The 23,247-nt window shown below is 36.5% G+C and overlaps 2 protein-coding genes across 4 annotated transcripts; one reads left to right on the top strand and one right to left on the bottom strand.

Annotated features, from left to right (window-relative positions):
* Nucleotides 1–1,424: 1,424 nt before the first annotated feature.
* LOC120420125 (uncharacterized) lies at nucleotides 1,425–4,591 on the bottom strand. Its single transcript, XM_039583077.2, has 4 exons — nucleotides 4,440–4,591; nucleotides 2,318–3,397; nucleotides 1,761–2,255; nucleotides 1,425–1,698 (listed from the first exon to the last, which is right to left on the bottom strand). Exons 2-4 carry the CDS (start codon nucleotides 3,365–3,367, stop codon nucleotides 1,519–1,521), a joined length of 1,725 nt encoding a protein of 574 aa, XP_039439011.1. The 5' UTR covers nucleotides 3,368–3,397; nucleotides 4,440–4,591; the 3' UTR covers nucleotides 1,425–1,518.
* Nucleotides 4,592–5,714: 1,123 nt separating this feature from the next.
* On the top strand, nucleotides 5,715–22,045 carry LOC120420189 (uncharacterized). 3 transcript variants are annotated; one of them, XR_008212097.1, is made up of 5 exons: nucleotides 5,715–5,858; nucleotides 19,689–19,953; nucleotides 20,013–20,136; nucleotides 20,324–21,377; nucleotides 21,525–22,045. XR_008212097.1 is itself a non-coding variant. In XM_039583176.2 (4 exons), the coding sequence occupies exons 2-4, from the start codon at nucleotides 19,754–19,756 to the stop codon at nucleotides 21,633–21,635; spliced, it is 435 nt and encodes a 144-aa protein (XP_039439110.1). In that variant the 5' UTR covers nucleotides 5,715–5,858; nucleotides 19,689–19,753; the 3' UTR covers nucleotides 21,636–22,045. The 3 variants fall into 3 exon arrangements, 2 of the variants coding, with proteins under 2 accessions (XP_039439110.1, XP_039439115.1); XM_039583176.2 differs by lacking the exon at nucleotides 20,324–21,377; XM_039583181.1 differs by lacking the exons at nucleotides 5,715–5,858; nucleotides 20,324–21,377 and adding an exon at nucleotides 6,460–6,477.
* The last annotated feature ends 1,202 nt before the right edge of the window (nucleotides 22,046–23,247 follow it).

The following is a 23,247-nucleotide window of genomic DNA, read 5'->3' as shown; positions in this document are numbered from 1 at the left end:
AAACTATCTAAGAACAAATCAACGTTGAAAGATTTTTGATGTTATTTAAATTGTTTTTGTTATTAAGAAATTTCGAGAGGTGTATCGTTTTTTGATCCATAGTCACCCCCACTGACGGTATGCCAATTGCAATGCAAATCTTATGGATATTTTGTGTTGGCCATTTTTTGGTTTTATTGATTTTAATAAATTTAAACCAATTAATTCGAAGCTTTTTTGAACAAAACTTGTGTAAAAATATCATTTTTTTGTCCTCGAAAATATTGTAAAACACATAAAATTTAAAAAATCTGCTGATGAATCACGGGTTAGTTTTCATAAGGTTCTAAGCGCGAAGTGTAAAGCCGTTTTCGATCGATTCTCGATCAATTTACGAATTATCAAATTCAATAATATTTTGAGTTGTTCATCTGCACGTCCTTTTAATGCTCTTTACTGAAAAATGTGAAATTTTGATTTGTTTTGAACAAAAAAAAACAATTAAGTGTCGGACGCCACGACGGTTGTTAAAACGTAATTTTTCGCATTTATCCCGCAAGCTCATGTGAGTTCTAAATTTGGCCCGCCATTCAAAAACTTTGAGCACCCCTGCTTTAAGACCACACCTTGATTTACTTGTATATCGCTATCACATATTAGACATTTAGTGACTTTCGTATTTCGAACTAATAGAGCATCGGATAAGTTCTTCAATTCATCCAAATTGATGGAAGGGTTCAAATTGTTATTAGAGTGATCTCCTTTATCTTTTTTATCGTGTAGATTCAACGAATCCTTAAGAGATTGTGCAAATTCATCAGCGCTTAGTTCATCTCGATCGTAAATGCAGTTTTCTAATTTATATTGTTTACAGCTTTTTCCTGGATGGACTGCCTAGAAAAATCAAAACCGTTTGTTTATTTTCACCAAAAATAGTTTTTACCTTGCATGAAAGACAATTCTTCTGAGAACAAACCGAACACACAAACGAATCCACAAATCCATCGACCACGATCCATCCTTTGCAGTTTTCCGTCAAACAGTGAATACTGGAATCGTTGCCACCTTCAGCAAACTCCAGACATTTCCGTTCATAGCGTTCACTCACTGGTCCTGAACACTATCACAATTCCATAGTTTTTTTTGAAAAGGTCCTATAAGCTATTGTCTTTCATATGTTTATAGGACCTAATCAAAAAAAAGTCGAGAATTGCTCTAATGCACTTATCTACAACAGCACACACTTCCTGCTGTACAAAGATTTCGCAACGCTTTTCGCCACGACTGCACGAAAGATTCTGGGCAAGATTCACCCAACACAAAACTTTATAGCATGACGCAAGTCATTCAAACAGAATAGCAAGAAAAAAACAAATCTACCCATTTTTTAATAGAAAACGCTTTAACACTTTCAATAAAGTTATTTATTACGTGGTTACAGTTAATGTTAGTTTAAAAAAATTGAGGATTTATTTAAAAGAATAATGCTTGAAACAAGTTTAAGTCACTTAAAAACCATTCTCAATACCATTTTTTCGGTCAATGCTTGGTTAAACTAAAGACAAATTTACACTGTAAACATCTTATGAAATTATTAACTCCTGCTTTGGTTTTAGTTCCTTTGCAACTGGGACACCGTGTAGCTGGCTCTGATTTTTTGCTCGTATTTCTTTCCATTTGCATCATGTAACCTCTGCACGATTTCCCATTATGAATTGCCTGAAAATAATTTGAAACCATTCAAACCAAACATAGACTTAAATATGCATCGACCACACTACCTTGCATGATAAACAATTTTCGTTGCCACACACTTGACAGAGGAAGCTATCTTTGTAACCTTCAAGGATGACCCAGCCCTTACAGTTTGGTTTAAAACATCTTGCAGTTGACTCAAATTCTTTCTGGGCCGCTTGAAGACACAAGCGCTCGTATTTTGCATACTGTTCTTTAGTCAGTAAACTTTTGATTTCTCTTTCTTGAATGATTGTCTTGCACCATCGGTTATCCTCGAGTATCATAGGACAACGAACCTCCACGCCAAAATCAAGCGTTTCCATAATTGTTTGAATTAAGCAGCAGTCACAAAGAACGTGAAAACAACCGCGTAGTATGACACCTTTTTTGACCAAGATACTTCTTTTACACTTCAAACAGGCCGAAGGATTCGTGTTACGAAGAAGAACTACCTCCGACACGGAATCCACTAAGTTTGATCCACGAATATCTCGTTTCGACGTAGAATCAAACGATATTAAGTTTCCAGCATTCGAATTCTAAAAAAAAAACATTAAATAACGATCCTTGGCAGGACATATGCGCTCACTTTCCAACTTACCTTATATGTATTATCGATTTTCAAATCTTCTGAATATAAATTACATTGGGTTGGTACTAAATCGTCATCTAAATTCAGCAGTAAACCCCAGATTTCTTTATCTAGTATTATTGCACATATCTTGTTTTGAATCGATGAATTTGAGTACAACAGCACAAAATCTTCCGTACACTTCGTATGGCAACTACCAGATGGTTTGGTCAGACAAGTTCGGCAAAACCAATATGAACAGTACGGGAATGTAATTCCTTTGTAAGCGTTTATCTGCTCACGACATATTACACATTCATCGGTGTCAGTATTTAAAAAAAGATCAGCTTTAATGGCGAGAAACATGAAATCTACAACTACGTGAAATATTTCTGTGATGAATCTACGAAGACTAATTCTCGCTTCTGCACCCCACACTTTTGGCTGTTTATTTTCCGATGAACTACATAAATGTATCAGCTGGTTCTGAGCGGGGCTGGAGTTCAGCGATTCTGAATTATGTACACATGAAACATCCAAAATTGTAATACTTGAAAAATCATGCAATTCTAATGCTTCAGTACACTTCATTTTCGAATTTTCCGCAGCATTAGACACTGTTTCCGGCAAAGTTGAGAAGCCATGCGCTATAGTTGCTTCCTCAGGATTGTTTGCTGACAACTTTTCATAAACAAGAGCTTGTGATGAATTTGCCAATTTAGAGTCAGTGAACGAGTCATGGGATATTTGTTGGTCGTCGCATGAGGTATCGATATCCTTTTCTGCTTTATCCCTTTTCCAAAACTTCCAACTTCTTTGCTTCGAAATCGGTGGTGATCTTACAATAGGATTTGTTGGATACAATATGTTCTGTTTTTCGTAATCGTCTAGTAATTGATCACAATTTTCGTACGGACATCGTGCTAAAGCGGATCCATAATGTGTGCAATACCGTTTCAAACACGGCTTGCAAAACACGTGGTTACATTGGTTTAATTTTATTACTTGATAGCCAGGTTTCACTACACCGCAAAGTGGGCATTCCACGTGAAGGTCCTGTGTTACAGTTGATCGTTTCATTTTGCTGGACAATTTTGATAAGCTTAATACCTGTGACAACAAAATTTAAAGTGAGTTAACCAGTCTAACAACGCTTATTTACGCTTCTCAACGAGTCATGTGAAAGCATGGAGTTTTAGGCAGACCTGCATCAGCACTTTATAGCACTTCACCACATTTTTATATTTTTGACTTATGAGGGAGCGTTCTTTTATTACGTATCGAAAAAAAATGTATTTTTGGGCCCCCTCTCCCCTTCTTGCAACCAAATTTACATAAAAATTTCAAATTTTTATATGGAACGTAACATGGCCGTCGACCCCCGCCTCTCCACCAACTGCGTTTGAATATTGACCCAATCCTTCCCCTTAGGGATGGTGACATTGATTCAAATGAAACTAAAACGACGCTAAAATACAAATACGGGCAGTGTCACTTATTCGAGGGATTCGTATTGAAATCGTAAATTCCGTGCAACCCCAAGATATTAAATTATACAGCGGAATTAAAAAGAACAATTCGTCTCTTTGTATTCATTTTAGGGTTATTTTTTGAGAGGTTAGTTTTGGCGAAAAACGTACCTCAACTTTAGAAAGCTGCCAAAATAACAGGATTTTTTCCAGTAACAATTTTTTTTTCAGCAAAGTTTTCTTAAGATGTTCCCTAAACAACCCTTTAGAATTAAGTGTCATTGAGAAAAAACTCAATCAAACCCTAAGAATAACCTGAGCAATTGCAAAATCCATAAAAAATCAATTTGACCCAATGTTACCCCAACTGACGATGACAAAAAGATTGTGTGTGCTAAATTTGCTATTAAGCATTCTAAAAAGCACTTTATCGCTAAACCTAGCAAAGAAATGACGATAAATGTTTTGATCATTCAGCACCTCAAAGTGCAATGAAAAAAACATGCTTTCTTCACAAAACAACTTGATTTTGTGCCTTTTGTAAGCCATGTCCTTAGAACAATTTACAAGTGCTATTGAGTGCCGATGCACGTCTGATTTAAGGTCCACATAATCACATTAATTTTAAATATTAAACATTTTGTATGTATTTATCAATGTTATCAAAATTGAAAACTACTTACACGTTCTACACTGACTGACACTGGGTGCTGACTTAATTCATTTCAATCCACATCAATCCAAATTTGAAAACGCTGACGAAGTGAAAACACGGGTATTCAGGATTAAACGCGTGGTCTGAATCACACTAAGGTTGAACGAGCACTAACGTGTTGCCACGAGTGTTCACTCGCTTATCTACAATACATTGAAAAATGTTTGTACCGAGGCGTCAAACACACTTGAGATAGCACGTTTTTGCAATACTTTATTCTTGAAAATAATGTTGATGTGACAAATCTTGATTAAAAAGATAAAATTGATCAAGATAAGAATATCATTAAATCGTTCGCAATCAATCTTGTTCTATGATGCTCCCAGCATTTATGTACAGATATTGACTATCAATAAACAAAACTGTAGAGAGTTTGCTCAGTTTTTCCAATATATTTTTATTATCCTGGCAGAGCTGGTTCTGCCAGAATCATGCTTGCATGGTGGTACATTTCTGCTAGAATGCTGTTACCTGGTATAACTCTGCTAGAATCCTGCTAGAACACCATGACTGGAGACTTTTTTCTACCATACAAGGACAATCTCTATGGGACAACTTTCTCAAAATTCAAGGGTTGAAGATAGATGAGTTCTGTCAATTTCAATCGAGAAGTCGTCAAAAATCGATATACAGTCCTCAGTTTAGCACAGCATATGGGGGTCGTTAAAGTGGATGGTTTGATTTTTTTGATTTTGTATCAAATGATCGGGATTTTTCATACATTTGATACTAATAATATTTTTGGTGAAATACTCAAAATTTTCACAAAACTACGTATTTTCGAAAACATACTCAAATTTTCAGTTTTTTTTACAATATGGGTATCAAATGATAGGGGTTTTTCAAAACATTTCGATAGTAATAATATCTTTTGTGAAATACTGAAATTTTTCACAAAACTACGTATTTTCGAGAACTACAAAAAAATAAGTTTTTTTCAATATGGGTATCAAATGATCGGGATTTTTTTTATACATTTGATCGTAATAATATTTTTAGTGAAATATTCAAAATTTTCACTAAACTATCAGATCATCCCGTTTTATCAGACCGATCATGAACAAAAATATATCATTATGACATTTTCATATATTTAGACATGAAACAAAAAAAACTTGAAACAACTCAGTTTCAACCATTAAGAAACATCCAATTCAACCCTGAACCGTACAGAACTCACGACTCTCCCGTCTCTCGACTCACAAATCTACTCACAACTTAGGAGAACCATTGCCTCGTTGTACTCAGACTCATTTCGCGCAAAAGAGCGTCAGTTACGTTTCAACCCGGTGCGCAGACGGACGCGAGTCTTCGGTGTCTTTCGATACAAGAAATCCCGCGAAGTTCGAACATCCAGCTGTTGAGCTCCCTCCTCCTGTGCTCAGTGGTTAGTAAATTTTCGCTTAATTTACCTACGCCGTACTGCAACGAAGTCTGCGCTGAACGATGTCTTTCGGACCTTCGAACGTCTCTTCGAATCAATCCGTTGGAAGAGCTTCCAGCAGAGCAAGCGGTGTTCACCGAAGGGACGATCACTACGCCAGGAAAAAGCCATTTAGCAGCTCAAACAGTACGGAAGAAGTGGTAGCGGCAGCAAAAACAGTCTTGACTAATTGAGATTGAGCGATGCAGCGTTTTGAGCGGGGGTCGCACGTAAGGCACACAACGTCACTTGTGGTCACAGGATTGGAACGAACGAAAATTGTTTCAAAAGCTGGAGTTGAGCTCGCTCACGAGCAGTTTCGATTTGGTTTGCTGATCGTTCTGCTCGCGTGGGTGACTTTGTGACGGCAAGCCGAAACTGCTGCTGGTGGTTTTGTAACCAGCCCGTTGACAAGAAGCGGATAAGTGAAGGTTGAACGTACCGAGCGAGTGCATGCTAATTCGGTGAACTCTAGGAGGTATAGAGTTGGCTTGTTGTGTCTGTGTTCAGAGGAAGGAGTTCCGAAGGAAAACAGCAGTGGTTACAGCAGAGAGTTAAACAGAAGTTATAGCTGCAGCTGCAGGTCTGTGAGGTCATTTGCGCGCGGTGAATACTAACAGATCAACGGGATTACCTCGGTGGACTAGCTTATACCGAATGTGCAGGTTTCCTTTAATGGACTTTTCTTGCTGGTTGGCGGATGGTAGGGCGTGTGTGTATGGTTTGTGGAGTTAATGCAGAGCGGTCAGCTAAGAGATCTTGGCGGTGATGACTCAATTCGCGGTATTGTTTAACCGTTTAATGGGTTGGTGAACGTACTGAAGTGTATGTACACAAGAAAAACCTATTTTCTGAAGAAAACTGTTCAAATTAAAACAAAACCACTAATTAAATTATTTGACTTTTTTATTATTTGTATAATAAAGTCAAACTATTTCGCAATTCCAACTAATTCTGAAATTACACTATATTATTGTACTCTATTACAAGTCCATTACAATATTAGTGGGATCAATGCATCATTCCTTTATTCATTATAACATTTCAACCATTTTCAAATTAGGTTCTTCAAAGAAAGTAAATTTAAGATATTTTCAATTATTTCTATACACTCGGTCTAACAAAATCAAATCCACATCAAATGCACTTTTCTTCTACAACTAATCAAATTGTAAGCTCGATGATTCTTCCATCACCATCTTCATCAACACTGCCATTGATCCAACGCCAAACAAAACCCCAAAAACGCACGAAATAATTCAATTATCTTCGATTAGGCTTAGCTCTCCGGTGTGTACGGAAACCGCCCCAGGTTTGACGGGAAGTCTCCGAAGCTACAACCAGACGACCGATCCTATCCCAGGGAGGAGAGTTGATGAGAAAGCGAAAATTAATACCCACACGGGATGATGGGAAACAGAAGCCACAAGAGTGAAAGGAGGAGATGCGAATGATGGGCTTAATCAACTAATTGGCGGTCTGTATTTCTTCAAGATCCTCAACCTTGCTCCCTGATGAATTTGGTGAGAGATTTTACCTGGTAGAAGCAGGGAATAAAACTTTATAGGTTAGGCTGTAAGTTTTCAATTTTGTATCAGCTACACGGAGAAAAAAGAGTTCCCAAAATCGTGAACAAGCGTTCATGAAAATGGGAACCTCGAACAAAGTGTTCAAATCCCATGGTACGATTTTGAAAAACGTACCATGAAATTTGAACACTTTGTTCGTGGTTCCCATTTTCATGAACGCTTGTTCACGATTTTGGGAACTCTTTTTTCTCCGTGTACTTGCATCTTCATGACTGAAAAGTGTGGAATGCAATTTGTGCAACGTAAATTTTCAAAAAATATTTAATTTGCGAATTTTGGATAAAACGTCTAAGGGTTCATCAGGGTCAGATTACATAGTGCGAAAGTGAACGGTAAACAGTTGTTATTATCTCTTTTTTTTCGAACGGATTTTCCGTCCAATTATATTCGGCAGTAATTAAGTTTTGCCGCGGCTTGTTCCGCACCTAATGCGGTTCGTCGCTTGTTCGCGTACACATGAGATGTGCGAGCGTGCGAGCGTTGAAGTCACCAGCCCGGTGCAGTCATCCCATTGAGCTAAAGCTAGTGTTTATTAATTTCAATTGAATTGGGAACTTTTTACGGATGTTGAATTTGATCAGCAAAACTTGTTCAACCCTTTCTGGTCAAAATTTTGGAAATTTTTACGATTTTGAAAAACGTACCATGAAATTTGAACACTTTGTTCGTGGTTCCGAATTTCATGAACGCTTGTTCACGATTTTGAGAACTCATTTTTCTCCGTGTGAACGTAAAAAAAACTGACGACCGCTCCCCTAACTTCAAACTCCGTTCCTACAAAGTGAAAATGATTGCGATTTGATGTTGAGGCTGTGAAGCGAAAATTAGGACTGTAACACACACTTGAAGAAGAGGAAGGCGGCAGCAAGCGCCAGATTATGATTGTTTTCGTTCCATTGGATGATTGTTGTTGTTGCTGCTGCTGTTGATGATGATCGATAACATGCGTTTTGTTCCAACGATTGAGAAAAGTTACACAACTCGCAATAACATGATTGAGTTGCGTAACGTGATTAACTATGCTAAGGAGGTTGATTTTACGATTCCTTTGAGATGGTGCAAACTTGTTCTTGGAGACCAAATTTGGCAATTTGATTTAGATTTTCAGATCTGAAACTCGTTTCGCTGAAGATCAGTTGGTGGCATTTGCGTGATCTTTAAATGTTGCTTGACATTTAGTTCCATTCTAAGGTGGATCAAAATTTGAAAAAAAAAATGCAGAAATATTCAAAATATAAAATTTAATTGAAATCAAACGAATTTTCTTTCCGTCTACCAGGTACGGTCAACCGTTCCGAGCAGAAAACAAGTCGACAGTGAGCGGTCCATAAATAGCGAAACTTATTGTTACTCAACTCTGCGCGTGTGATGCGACAAAACAGCCGAGTCAACTTGGCCCGCGTGAAGGTAGCTACAAGTTTAGTCATTACAGTCCGCATGGCTAATTCTCCTTGAAGATGAACCTAGTCTGTGTTGTTGAGCGGAAATTGATGTTTTATATGTTGAAAGTTTTTGCCGAGGATGTTCAACGCCCATTCGGTACGGTCCGTTGACCGTTGTATAATAAGTCCGGTGATCCGGATACACCTTTGAGTCCAGTTAGACAAGTTTGTCAATAAAAATAGTTTTATTGCTATTAAGCTGGACGACATTTCGATTCCAGTTCAATGCCTGGGCTCCCACGCTTGGATGCTAGGGCGGTCGTCGATTTTGCAAAGTAGGCGAACTACGTCACAGAATCGAACCGAAGTGGGACCAGCCCTATTGGATTGCTCCTGGAGCTGGCGAATGTAGGTTGATCACTCTATCGCTCGCTGGCGTTGTGGCACATTTAGCTGCGCAGAGGGATGGAGAGAAAAAAATATAGTCACGATCGACACTCAATGATCTACTCTCAATGGAAGGGGTTGTCCACAAATTGCGTAGTTATTTGTTAAAGATACACCACGAGACTTTCTAACTATGATTTAGTACAATTTTTTATCAATTTCAATCAAGTAAAACAAAATTATTAACGTAATTCGCGACAGACCCACCCCCATCGTAACACTTAGGGAGACGTAATAGCCCACCTCTTCGTCACACACAATCCGGGCCTTGGATTGGACCGTGATTGTGGCGACCTGGAACTCACCCTGGATCGATGAGTCATTTGCGAACCCAGACCTCGACACGAAGGCATAGCGGTGTGCTCGTCCAACGCAAAGCTACGCTTCCCACGACGAGTCAGATTCTGATGGGACTTCTTCTGGTCATCCCCATTTCTCCGACCAGTCAGTGGGTTAATTTATTCCGCTCGAGCATTTTTGTCAGCATTCTTTACCCGGTTACAATACTGAGGCCCAGGTTTGGGATGGCGACCACGCCAAGTCGGTACCGTTACTGGTCCACTTCTGGTGTATGGTAATTCTTTTTTTTTCAGTGAGCTAATTTGAATAATGAGGTTGTGCAATTAAACAGATGTGCGATTTAATTTGACTCGGTACTCCTGATTGGATGATTATTTGAGCTGCAGTCAGTCAAGCACATTGGAGTAATTAAGATGAACAATTTATGCAATGACTGGGAATGTTAAAAAAAACAGGCTGTTATTAAAACATGTGTCTCTTTACTAGGTATAAATTGGGCTTGGAAAAAAAAACTTGACGTTTCGCTAAAAAAAAATTGTCAATTTTTATGACATTTTCTTGTACACCTAGACCACAAACCTCGAAAATTAAATGCTCCGAGATTGCATAAAAAATCATTAAGTATCCATACAAATTCACTTTCTTTTAACCGTTCATCAAGCTGTGCAATTCAATCATCGCTCAAATTTGACACAAACTAGCTAATTATTAGGTGAGCGCGCTCGTTCATTCACACGCAATCGATCATCGAACGCGCGGTGAAAAGTGAGAGTGCATACATTATACTCATGCTTCACTCCTCCCTCGCATCCACTCAATGGTTCGATCACTCTCATTGAAGTAGTAAACCCAAGAGCATGGCCATTTTTCGCGTTTATTACATTTCATCATTTTGTTAAAATAGTTAAGAAAGCACTGGAAAATTGTTTGAAAGAAGCTATTTTTTAAAATTTGTTCAAAGTTATTGTTCAGAAATTCAAAATTCTCTTTTCAAAACATTATCCAGCATGTATAATTAAACAGCGTCACAAATCGCACCCCAAACTGGCGGCCCACTTGAAAATAAAACCGCGAAAATTGCATCGCATTCGGTTTTCCAAAAATCGATTTTCTTCTGCTCTGGTTTCATTGTTTTGCCGCGTACAATTCGCCCAGCCACGGGTCCGTAATTAGACAAATTGTTTTAAACTCCCGGTAAATAGGATAATTGCTCCGCGAGCCGTGGGGCTTGTGCGGAATGTTTCTTTCTGCTGCCACAAGTTTTGCATCTTTTCTGTCAGTTCGAATGTTTCCCGCATAATAATGATGTAAGAAAAACCGAGGGGGAATTTTACTGACTGGCGGCGGCTTGTTCCCTATCAATTACCCGGACACCGCGGCGGCGGCATCAGTCATTTCAGCAGCGGTAAACGTCCTAAATTTTTCCACTGAACTAGATTAGATCGGCCCGATGTGATCTCATTAATGAAAGAAAATGAATTATTGTGGTCCAGCCACATCTCGTAAAGCTAAAGAAAAAAATCAAGGACGCCGAACTCTTTTGCTTCAGCAAACTGAAGAGAAACCGGATTACCGTGGAGCTTGCGACCACAAAACTGGTTGGAAGTCTCTTGGCTTGACTGCTGCTTTTAAGTTCGACACATTGCCGAGGAGATGTGCGTAAAGTTTTGCATCTTTTGGTGTCTGGTTTCACCCAGTCTACGCTTGGGCGATGAATCAGTCCCATCCCATCCCGGCACAGAGATGAATGAATTTTTATGGGCGTCGTTAAAGTTTAGGGCTGTGAAACAAAATCCAAAGGAAGAAAATGATGACTTTCACTAGCGTTTTATAATTGTCATTATAAACATGATACTATTATCCGCTTACGCCGAGATTCAAACCAGTGCATGTTGGATGATCGTACAGTCCAGACTCAATTATCCGAAGCCTCGATTATCAGAAGTTTCGATTATCTAAAGTTCGATTATCCAAAGGTTTGTATGGGACTTCGAATAATCGAATCATGAACAATTTTTTTTTTCTTTTTTTTAATTTCTTACTTTAACAACAAAGTCGAGTTCTGCGACCCCATGTTAGTCAAAATTTAATGGTTGATCAGAAGTTATAAGAAGTTTCGATTATACGAAGTGAAAATTTGCCAAGGCCTTCGGATAATCCAGTCGGGACTGTATTTCTCTAAGATTTCGTATTTTTTTTTGCGATTCTTAAATTTTAATTTTATCATTTGGATAAAACTTTGCCCATGCGTTCCCTATGTCAAAGATGCCATTTTGCATAATTAGTTTTTCCATACAAGTCTCCATACAGTTTTGGTGGCAAAATCAAAATAGGCATTAAAATTGAAATAAATTTATAAATAAAATTAAAATTTATGCAATACTGTAAATAATTATATTCAAACAAAATTGATTAAATACTGCATCTTGAAAAAACATTATTTAATTGATTTGGTGCCTTCTGCAAAATTGTAGGACTTTTCGGGAAAAAATAGACGCACGAAAAAAATATTGCCCATTCTTTTATTTATTTTTTTATCTCTAAAAATTAAATTCCCAAGATAGTTTTTCTTTATTTTCGATTTTTTTTATGTTTTGAGGTACCAAAAACTACCTCTTCTCAGCCATAGCACGCATTGGTGCAAAACTCTTGATTGAAAAGATAATAAAAAAATCCGCAAAAGGTTTCATTATTAAACATAAAAAATCGGACCGATTTGATATCATGGAATCAGTTGAAAATTACAGGCTTATTAGGTGACACTTAAAGTAAAAATCATTTTCATCGATTTGAATTCTTTACAAAGCAGTATCTCAGAAGCTAATTGCCCAATTTTCAAAGCTCCAGAAAAAAATCTAGGAAAATTTCTAATGTTTCCAAACTATTTTTTAATGGTCCGTTTCTTTCAAACATTATTTTTAAAATGCTAAATACGAAAAGAAATCAAAAATGTAAAACTAAAAGTAGATATAACCTGAAAACAATACATTTCATAAAAAAATCGCTTTCAAAATTTAATTTTGCTTTAAACAATAATTTTTAATATTTTTTCCAGGTTTTCGATTTAAAAAAAAGGTAAATATCCGTGATACAGTCTGGTTTTAGGAAGAAAACCAATGTTCAAAATATATGTCTTACTTGAAAATCTATTCAAAAATTTAATAATAATTAATGTTTTTCGTCTGAAAATTCGTCTACTTCGCTACACAACTTTTTTAATCACATTTGAATTCAACTAAATTTTCAAAACAACCTATGAGCAAGGGTCCTGATTTTCGGTTCATTGAATGTAAACCACTCACTCATCGCCTATCGATTCGTCGCCTATTCCAACCCGCTAGCATTCATGAGCGAATGATACTCGCAAGCAGCTAGCGAGTGGCCCGAACTGTTCACTCAGCGAACAAATACATCGTGAAAATATTTGTCTACTCCGTCACTCGACGACACTCACACACTACCATGCTCAGCGAATTCTCACAAAATGCCAGCGCGGCAGTCTTTTTGTCTCCATGCCCTCAGTTTGCCATCAATTTGATTTTTTCTTGGTGGAAATTTCTTTTAATGGTGTCTATAATGTTATGAAATCAAAATAAATGCACAATTTAATTGATAACATTGATTTTAGGCAGCCCAAATCAATGAGTATAACGCAGCGCATCAGAGAAAAAATGTGTTCAGTTCAGAGTGATCGGTGACGTTTGGCCTGTCTGAGCCGTTCGGAGACTGAGCTGATCAGAGAGAGAAGGAGAGTAGAAAAGAGAGTGTCCGGGAGCGAATGGTGCGAAAGTGACAAACGGTAGGAATTCATCAGGGCAGTATCGCGTCGCCTGCTATTTGTGCTCGCGAATGGAGTGGTTGATTTTGAGCAATCAGGACCCTTGCCTATGAGTAATGGGTTTTCTATGCATTAGGACCTTTTGAAAATTTAATCTAGAATTCATCTATCAGTTGAAAGTTTCTTTAACCCTCTACAACCCAACCCCGCCTTCAGGCGGGCTTCTAAAATTTCGACAAAAATCTAATTTTCATCCAATTTTCGATCATTAAAAAGCATTGGAAAGCAGAACTTTTAACATTTTAGAATGTTTTAGGGTTGGAAGTGTGATTTTTTCTGGGGTCAACTTTGTCTGTGTTTTCACTAATATTTTCTTTATTATATGTAAAAATAAGTATGCAGTAATTTGTCAGTAGAACAAAAGTTGCTCAAAATAACCTCCTAAACACGGAAAAAAATATAAAATTTCGAAAAAAAATGGGGTAGTAGAAGGTTAAATTACAAGTATTTTTTGGACATTTTCATCATTTAATTTAGAGAACTAAAATTAACAGTTTTTCAATTTTGTAAAAAAAGCGCTCAGTGAATTTGTTCAAATTTATAAAAAAAATACAAAATCAAAAAAACAATGCAGAAAATCTTGTTCATATGCCTTTTACAACATGCACATGTATTTTATATTTCGAAAAAAGATGACCAAATATTGAAAAAAAATGATTTTATTTTTAGTCAACGTGTAACCTCGATTGTAACTAAAATGGTAAAACGCTGCACATGGTATTTTTACTGTTATTCCTCCAATTGCTATAACATTTCAATAAATTTTGGACTACCTGGATCAAATGTGTGTCATGATGTAAGGTTTCTATGGGCAAAATAAGTTTGAGTTTATGTGTTATGACTTTAGAATTATTGTTGAATCCTTTATTGTTGGCATCTTAACAGTTTTCTACTTCAATCATTTCTGAAAGTTTTATAACTCATATAAAAAATTGCTTCATGGAAATCTTTACGAAATTTACTTTTTTTTCACATTCAAGCGTATTAAATTGTTTCAATAAGATTGCCATACTTGAACATAATTTTATATAAAAAAATTAATAACACAATTTTTTTGCCCCTTGATTTTTTGAACCAATTTTGAAAGGGGGTGGCTTGAAAATGTTTTTTTGTGTCAATCACACTTTCAAATGTATCAAAATGTACAACTTCTAATAACATTGCACTAGATTTAACTTCTGCTGCTCGATGCGATGATAACAATTTCAATCTTTCCAAAGCCATGTATCTCAAGCTATCATTTCGCCCCTATCGGGGCCAAGCGCCACTTTTTATCGAGACGTCACGTCGTAAACCAGTTTTGCAATGAGTAATTCTCGCTGAAAGTGGACCACTATTTACACAAGGTGCTCAAAAATCAAAAGCAATGTACTTTTCCAATAGCCCCCACCAAGTTATGAATGAAACCATGTTTGGTTGGTTAAATTTGTCCTCACCTCGGCGCCACAAAGCTAAAACATTTTTTTAAATTGGTAATTTTTTGACTTAGGCGCGTCTACAGAATTGCTAATAACTTTGCAAAACTTCAACGAACCTACAGTCGTGCCTCGGTTTAGCACCACATATGGGGGATGCAAAACCGAGGCGTGCATAACCGAGGCACAGAGCTTATGGGATTTTGGCTATATGGGAGACATTGGCTTTAATCGTACGAAAAATCATGCAAACATCCAAAAATTATAGTGTTTTGGAATCGGGATGATGTCAGCTTTCCATTTAAATTATTATTTCATGAAAGTTTTCACAAAAATACGTATTTTTCCTGTATTTTCGCATTTTTTTCTCTAAAGAAACCAAAAATATATTGTTATTGCAATATGGGTATCAAACGATCGGGGTTTTTTTTTCATACATTTCGAATGTAATAACAACATTTTTAGAAAATACTAAAAAAAATCACAAAACTACGTATTTTCGAATAAAGTACTCAAAATTTCCGTTTTTACAATGTGGGTATCGAACGATCGGGATTTTTTCATATATTTCGAATGTAATAACAATATTTTATGAAAATACTCAAAATTTTCATAAAACTACGTATTTTCGAAAAAAAATATTCAAAATTCCATTTTTTACAATATGGGTTTCAAACGATCGGGATTTTTCAAACATTTCGAATGTAATAACAATAGTTTTTGAAAATACTCCAAATTTTCACAAAACTACATATTTTCGAAAAAATACTTAAAATTTCCGTTTTTACAATGTGGGTATCAAACGATCGGGATTTTTCATGCATTTCGAATGTAATAACAACATTTTTAGAAAATACTCAAAATTTTCACAAAACTACGTATTTTCGAAAAAACGTATTTTCGTATTTTCGAAAAAACATTGTAAAAACGGAAATTTTGAGTATTTTTTTTCGAAAATACGTAGTTTTGTGAAAATTTTGAGTTTTTCTGAATATGTTGTTATTACATTTGAAATGTATGAAAAATTCCCGATCGTTTGATACCCATATTGTAAAAATTGAAATTTTGAGTATTTTTTTCGAAAATACGTAGTTTTGTGAAAATTTTGAGTATTTTCTGAATATGTTGTTATTACATTCGAAATGTTATTACATTCGAAATGTATGAAAAATTCCCGATCGTTTGATACCCATATTGTAAAAATTGAAATTTTGAGTATTTTTTTCGAAAATACGTAGTTTTGTGAAATTTTTGAATATTTTCTAAAAATGTTGTTATTACATTCGAAATGTATGAAAAATTCCCGATCGTTTGATACCCATATTGTAAAAATTTAAATTTCGAGTATTTTTATTCGAAAATACGTAGATTTGTGAAAATTTTGAGTATTTTCTAAAAATGTTGTTATTACATCCAAAATGTATGAAAAAAACCTGATCATTTGATACCCATATTGCAATAACAATATATTTTTGGATTTCTTAAAGAAAAAAAAAATGCATTTTCGAAATACAGGAAAAATACGTAGTTTTGTGAAAATTTTAATGAAATAATAATTTTAATGGATAACTGACATCATCCCGATTCCAAAATACTATAATTTTTTGATGTTTGCATGATTATTCATAGAATTATAGCCAATGTCTCCCATATAGCCAAAATCCCATAAGCTCTGTGCTACAGTTAAGCACTGGGCCGTGCTTAACCGAGGCAGCTGAACGGTGCAAAACCGGGGCAGTGCAAAACCGAGGCGTGCAAAACCGAGGCATGACTGTATAATGTTTAGGGGTGTTTTGGAAAGGAAATGAGCAGAGCTTTCGAATGCACTTGTCAGAAAAATACCGTTCCATACATTTTTTAGCCATAAAACACCAATGTATTTTTAAAAGTCATTTTTGAAGGCCAGCGCCCCGCTTTATCGAAAAACTGACAAATCCATTCGAAAGTTGAGACGATTTCACATTAAGGACCAATAAATCTAAGGTGTATGTTCCTCCTATCTTTTTTAATCTAATTTTGATTCTGTGAGCGCAGCGTTCCGTTCGCATTTCGGGCACCCAAAATGTTGCAATTTGCTTGCCTTATTTAAAGGTTTTGTCAAAAATTATAGGTGCTCACTTTTTAAACGATAGTTTATTGTCCAAGGATCAAAATGCACTTTCGATAATTGACCAATATTTATGTTTTTTTTGGTTCTTCCAGGCAATTTAATGTCGAAAAATTGTTTTTTTTACTTTTTTTTTGTAAATGCTCACTTACAATTGGGTGGACTTTTTTTTTCAGTAGAACTAATTAATGTAGCGTGTAGGAAATTTCACCACTGTCATTTTTCTCTAAAAAAAACGTAATTTCGATACTCTCCTGCCAAGATATTTAAGTTTTAGTGAGAAAAAAGGGCAAATTATACAAATTTCTCAGAATTAACAAGCACAGCCTACTATTTACATGCGGCATATGTTTTGGAGGTCAGAGTATAGTTTCTTATAGTTATTTTGGTCGCTGAATTCGGATCTGGAATCAAATTTCAGATAAACAGTTAAATTTGGAGCCACGCCCAAAAGTTATTTGCGGTAATAAGCTGTAATTTTAATCGCTAGTGAATTCGGTCGTATTTCATCTTTCGCTCACCTTTCATTGATATTTTACTCACGGATTTTTCTATGGAGAATGTTTTTTTCAACTTCTGATTGTTTTGAGAGGCCTCGTGGCGCGGTGGTTAGCGGCTTCGGCTGCCGATCCTTAAGTGGCTATGGGGAATACACGCAAATAATATTCGAGCGTGACTAAAATATCACTGTTCACTGTTTATCTGAAATTTGATTCCAGATTCGAACTCAGCGACCAAAATAACTATAAGAAACCATACTCTGGCTTCCAAAACATATGCCGCATGTACATAATAGGCCGTGCTTGTTAATTCTGAGAAATTTGTATAATTTGCCCTTTTTTCTCACTAAAACTTAAATATCTTGGCATCGTTTTTTTTAGAGAAAAATGACAGTGGTGAAATTTCCTACACGCTACATTAATTAGATCTACTGAAAAAAAAGTCCACCCAATTGTAAGTGAGCATTTTACAAAAAAAAAAGTAAAAAAATACAATTTTTCGACATTAAATTGCCTGGAAGAACCAAAAAAACATAATTATTGGTCAATTATCGAAAGTGCATTTTGATCCTTGGACAATAAACTATCGTTTAAAAAGTGAGCACCTATAATTTTTGACAAAACCTTTAAATAAGGCAAGCAAATTGCAACATTTTGGGTGCCCGAAATGCGAACGGAACGCTGCGCTCACAGAATCAAAATTAGATTAAAAAAGATAGGAGGAACATACACCTTAGATTTATTGGTCCTTAATGTGAAATCGTCTCAGCTTTCGAATGGATTTGTCAGTTTTTCGATAAAGCGGGGCGCTGGCCTTCAAAAATGACTTTTAAAAATACATTGGTGTTTTATGGCTAAAAAATGTATGGAACGGTATTTTTCTGACAAGTGCATTCGAAAGCTCTGCTCATTTCCTTTCCAAAACACCCCTAAACATTATAGGTTCGTTGAAGTTTTGCAAAGTTATTAGCAATTCTGTAGACGCGCCTAAGTCAAAAAATTACCAATTTAAAAAAATGTTTTAGCTTTGTGGCGCCGAGGTGAGGACAAATTTAACCAACCAAACATGGTTTCATTCATAACTTGGTGGGGGCTATTGGAAAAGTACATTGCTTTTGATTTTTGAGCACCTTGTGTAAATAGTGGTCCACTTTCAGCGAGAATTACTCAATGCTAAATTGAAAAAAAAAAAAAAAGAATCTCATCCGAGGCGCAAAAAAGGCGATCGCGCGCGCCCCTTTGAAATGCCAAAAGCTGCATGAAAAGTGCCGATCATGTGGCGCATAACCAGAACTTTGTGAGGGTGGCCGTAAGCTGCGAACGAGATTTCTACGAAGACGTTTTACGACACTGCTGGCGTAGTTTATGGACAACCCTGAGCATCTAAGTGCGGTTGGTACGCCGCCGAGTGACTTGTGGTTAGACTTGTAAATTTATACCCCCTGCATCGAGATTTGCGGCAAACGATAATGCACTCTGCTCTCGAACTTGAACTGCCGTGTGGATCCAGAAGAAGGTTTAACAAAGCTAGAAGGAACCATTGCAACGGAGGTCTAGAGAACGCCCCTGCCGGCGATGCATTCTTCAAATTGTCAACCGCAGCAGGGACGGTGCAGCTGGCGGCAAATCTCAAAGATTTGAATCATGGGACAAAGTCGGGGTCAGTTCATGAATAATGGAGCTGCACCGGAACAGGTCATTGTTCTCTCTGACAGATGCGCTGCTGCAGTTCAAGAGTGACAATTTGATGCCGACGAGGCGATGAAAAGCTCATTTCACAGGCTTTGCCGACATTACTGCCTCGTTGACTTTTTGATCCATAAAAAAACATGAGAATTTGCTTGTTTTCTTTGGTTAGAGCATCGTCGAAAATGGCAAATTGCGGAAGAATCGGTGAAGTGCAAGGTCGAACCCACTTAAAATGTGGATTTAGAGAACGGTTGATGCATACGGAAGACGTCGCTCTCTTCAGCGTTCGTGTCATCGCTGAATAGGTTAGCAAACAGTTTATGGCAGCCGGCGCGCCATTATGGCAACTTGACATGTGGCGTCGGCTCTTTGCGCCCCGAAAGTGATTGAGATTTGCATGAATGCAGGTTTCACAAGCAAATTAACCTTGGCATCGCAGACGCGCGGTTTCCCTTGTTGAACGAACCTCAACCATCTCCGATCTAAACAATGGCCCTTTTCTCTTTCATTTTCGCATTTCCATGCAGACTGACAGACACCGATCAGGTGGCCCAGATTTCATCTCGTTCATCGGTTACGGTGGGTGGAAAACATGAGTAAATACGCGATCGTCGTGCTTTGCGCCGTGGCACTTGCGGTCGCCCAGCTGGCCGAGGCCGCCAAGGAAAAGCACATCAAGTACAACAAGGAGAAGGACATGATGCGAAAGTCGATCGTGTACGACAAGAACACGCCCGACGTGTTCTACTGCCCGACGAACAAGCCTACCGGAATGGACAAGATGATCGTTAGGTATGTGAAAATTAATAATCCCAGCTTAACTTGTTGATCATATCCCAATAAATTTACAGATCACGCCCCATTCACAAACTTTGCGAGTATGAAGGCAAACCACTTCCAGAGGACTACAAATCCGACTGCTACAAGGATCTTGACGAGAGTGACTACGCGTGCAAGGAGAAATACAGGATCATGGTAACTTGAGCGCCATTGGGTGGCAAATTGGATTAGATTCATTATAGTTATTTCTTGTTTTGTTTTGTTTGATTGGCTTCATTGCGTTAATTATTGCACCCAATTATATATAATATTCGTTCACAGCCGAACGAGGATCGTACTAATCATTCAATGGTGATTTTTTGGTTCTTCTCGCAATTTTCAGAAACGATACGCCAAAGATAATGTCGAGATCTAATCAAAGCCACTTTTACACGCCTAATAAAAACAAGCGAAAATACCAATAAAAGCTACCATCCACACCCACACACTTTCAAATCAGCCAACCAACACCAACACAGCGCCACGCAGTGCACCGCATAAGAGAATCTTCTATGCTAGAAACATGCGAAACTTCTACGCAAAAAATGACTTTACTGACTTCTACAAACCCGTTGACTTTCACCAGTCTGTTTTCCGATTAGATTGTCCCACCCTTGATAACAATTTTAATTGTACTCTTCTTTTCCCCTTCAAAAATCGTAACAAATTTTCCTTTCATTTTCTGCATAACGAGAAAAAAATTAATTCGTAACGAATAAAAAATACTGCTTCCCTGCCGATTTAATGCCAAATTAGATAAACTAGCTAAAATTTCCAATAAGCGTTCTATCTGAAAAAAAAACGAAGATGAAATTTATGAGGTTTACAAAGATGAGAGGTTTCAACTAGCGGTTACCAAATAATAACATCAAAAAACAAAAACATTGCTTCCTAACTTTACAGTAATAAAAATGAAATGTAATATAGTAAAATTCAAACCGAACATTTAAAAATGGGACTCAATTGACAGCACAACAATCTTTACATATTTTTTAACAATGTGCTGTTCAAACATCCGAGTATACTATTTTCTGAATATTTTTCATATACTTAAAATATGACAAACCATCTACACTCTACAGCCAATCAACACACTTTACAAATGTATCAAAATAACCAAAATCATAATGTTATAGCTTATGATGAATGGCTTTAGAAACCGCCTAAGCTTTTAATCATAACAGTAACTTAAATCTTTATCATTAACATAGTATACTCCTCATCCCTAAATCCATAACCCAAAAATACTAACATTCCTACCCAACTTTGAGACGCCTTCGACCACCTTCGACGCCAAAACCTTAACTTGTACAAAAACGCCATTTATACATATATTCGCAATCTGGGTTGTTTGCAAAAAAGCAAGAAACATTCACAGGACTCGCAGTTAGCAACAGGTACGTATGAGCGTTCCAAAAATGGCTTGCGTTTACTTCAATATGGAAAGCTTCATTTTAAAACCCTCTCACCAGTTCTACTAACTATCTTTCTAATACATTCATAAAAAAAATAATTACTGATAGTTTTACCCAAACATTCAACAGATGCGAATGCACCCACCAGGCAGTGATGCGCCCTTCAATGGCAGCCGGCTGAGTCGGTTCATCGATATGGACGAGGACATGAAGCGAGTTAAGTCGAAACGGCAGCTGTAAGCCGGACCATCCTGGTCGAGACAGCGGAAAGTGTTATGTTTCTGTAAATAATCCAATTGCCATATGTTTAAATTTATGCCACAAAAGAAACGATTTGGAGCAAGTCATGTACGCCAATACTCGCACAACCTTAACGTTCCTTAAAATGGGAATCTCACGTAGATGGAATGTGAAAACCATGGTTGTTTCATCAGCAGCATTTGTATTTGTAAAGATTGTTTTGTTGTTGATACTATCTGGGTAATAGTAATTTAGTGGAAACGATGTTCTGAATGTTTTGCTAAAAAGGTTTTTTAATCTTTAAAAACAAATTTAATAACAAATTGCTTGATGCGTAACAAATATTCGGGTTTTCTGCGCAAATATTACAAAAATACTGTGACTTATTGAAATAAAAACGTAACAAGAAATCGATTACACTTTTATTTCTAAACATATCCGATATCCCATAGCACAGAGCTCGATTTTGCCGACGATCAGCCTTTTGCAAAAAAAAAGTATTTAATTATTAGAATGAAACTTTGTCTATTCATTCCTTATTATCCGAGAAGATATTTTGATTCCTGCAAACATTTATTCATCAAATCTGGAAATAATTTGGTGTCTTTGATAAAGTTGGTGGTTATAGAAGTAAGTAAGAAAGTATTTTTTCAAAGGTTATGTAAATCAGGGGTGAACACAAAATATTTTTTTTTTTTCTCTAAAACAAAATTTCCACGAAAATCGACTTGCAATCAACTGTAAACAATTCGATAATCATTTTTAGCATGTTTGGAAGTATATAAAAATATTTTGATTTTAAGTGAAGTTTTTAACCTGTCTTATAAAAAACAGCCGGATAATCGAGCCTCGACTGTACTATACATCGAAATTTCTTTTTAAATCCAAAATATTTTTAAACGAGCTCAAACATGCGAAAAATAAAATCTCGGATTAGTTTGTATAGGTTTTAGCGCCTTCTTCAAACAAAGCCTTGTTTTGATCGATTTGCGATCAAATTACGAACTATCATTATAAAAATACTTTAAATTGTTCATATCTAAAGTTTTATTTGACAAGATCCTATAAACTTTGGGAATCTCTTTGGTAGGGGGCATCCAAAAACTGGAAATTTAGTTTATTGGACCTTTTCAAAAAAAACTTCAGGATTGTCCTCGATTTTGGGATTTCCAAAAAACAAAAGCATCCACGTGGTTTATGGATGGTCCCTAGAACCACTTAAAAAAATATCTAAATATTTATGCACCTCGATATTCACGTTTTGCTCTCAACTGAAAAACAATCAAAATTCAGTATTTTTTTGTTCTGAGGAAAATGCAAATTAGCGCATGAGATTGTAATGACTGATATCAATCACGTGAGACGTGAGACTGTAACGTCACACTAGACTATTTCTTTAATAGTGAACATTCATTCTATGAATACCCGAAAAATCTTGCGAAAAATCATCATTAATATACATTTTTAGACTTTTCCTAAAAATTTCCGTAGTTTATGTCCCTCGACAATTAAAAATAAGACAAAGAAACAAAAGTGTGACTCACTTTTCCGAAGTGAAATACTTCTAGACTGTTCCTCATTTGTGAACTAGGTCATGCAAGCTGTCAGTTAT

This window comes from Culex pipiens, chromosome 2, assembly GCF_016801865.2.
Source record: "Culex pipiens pallens isolate TS chromosome 2, TS_CPP_V2, whole genome shotgun sequence".
NCBI lineage: Eukaryota > Metazoa > Arthropoda > Insecta > Diptera > Culicidae > Culex > Culex pipiens.
Note: the sequence above shows the minus strand (reverse complement) of the source record. Positions and strands in the feature narration are given on the sequence as shown.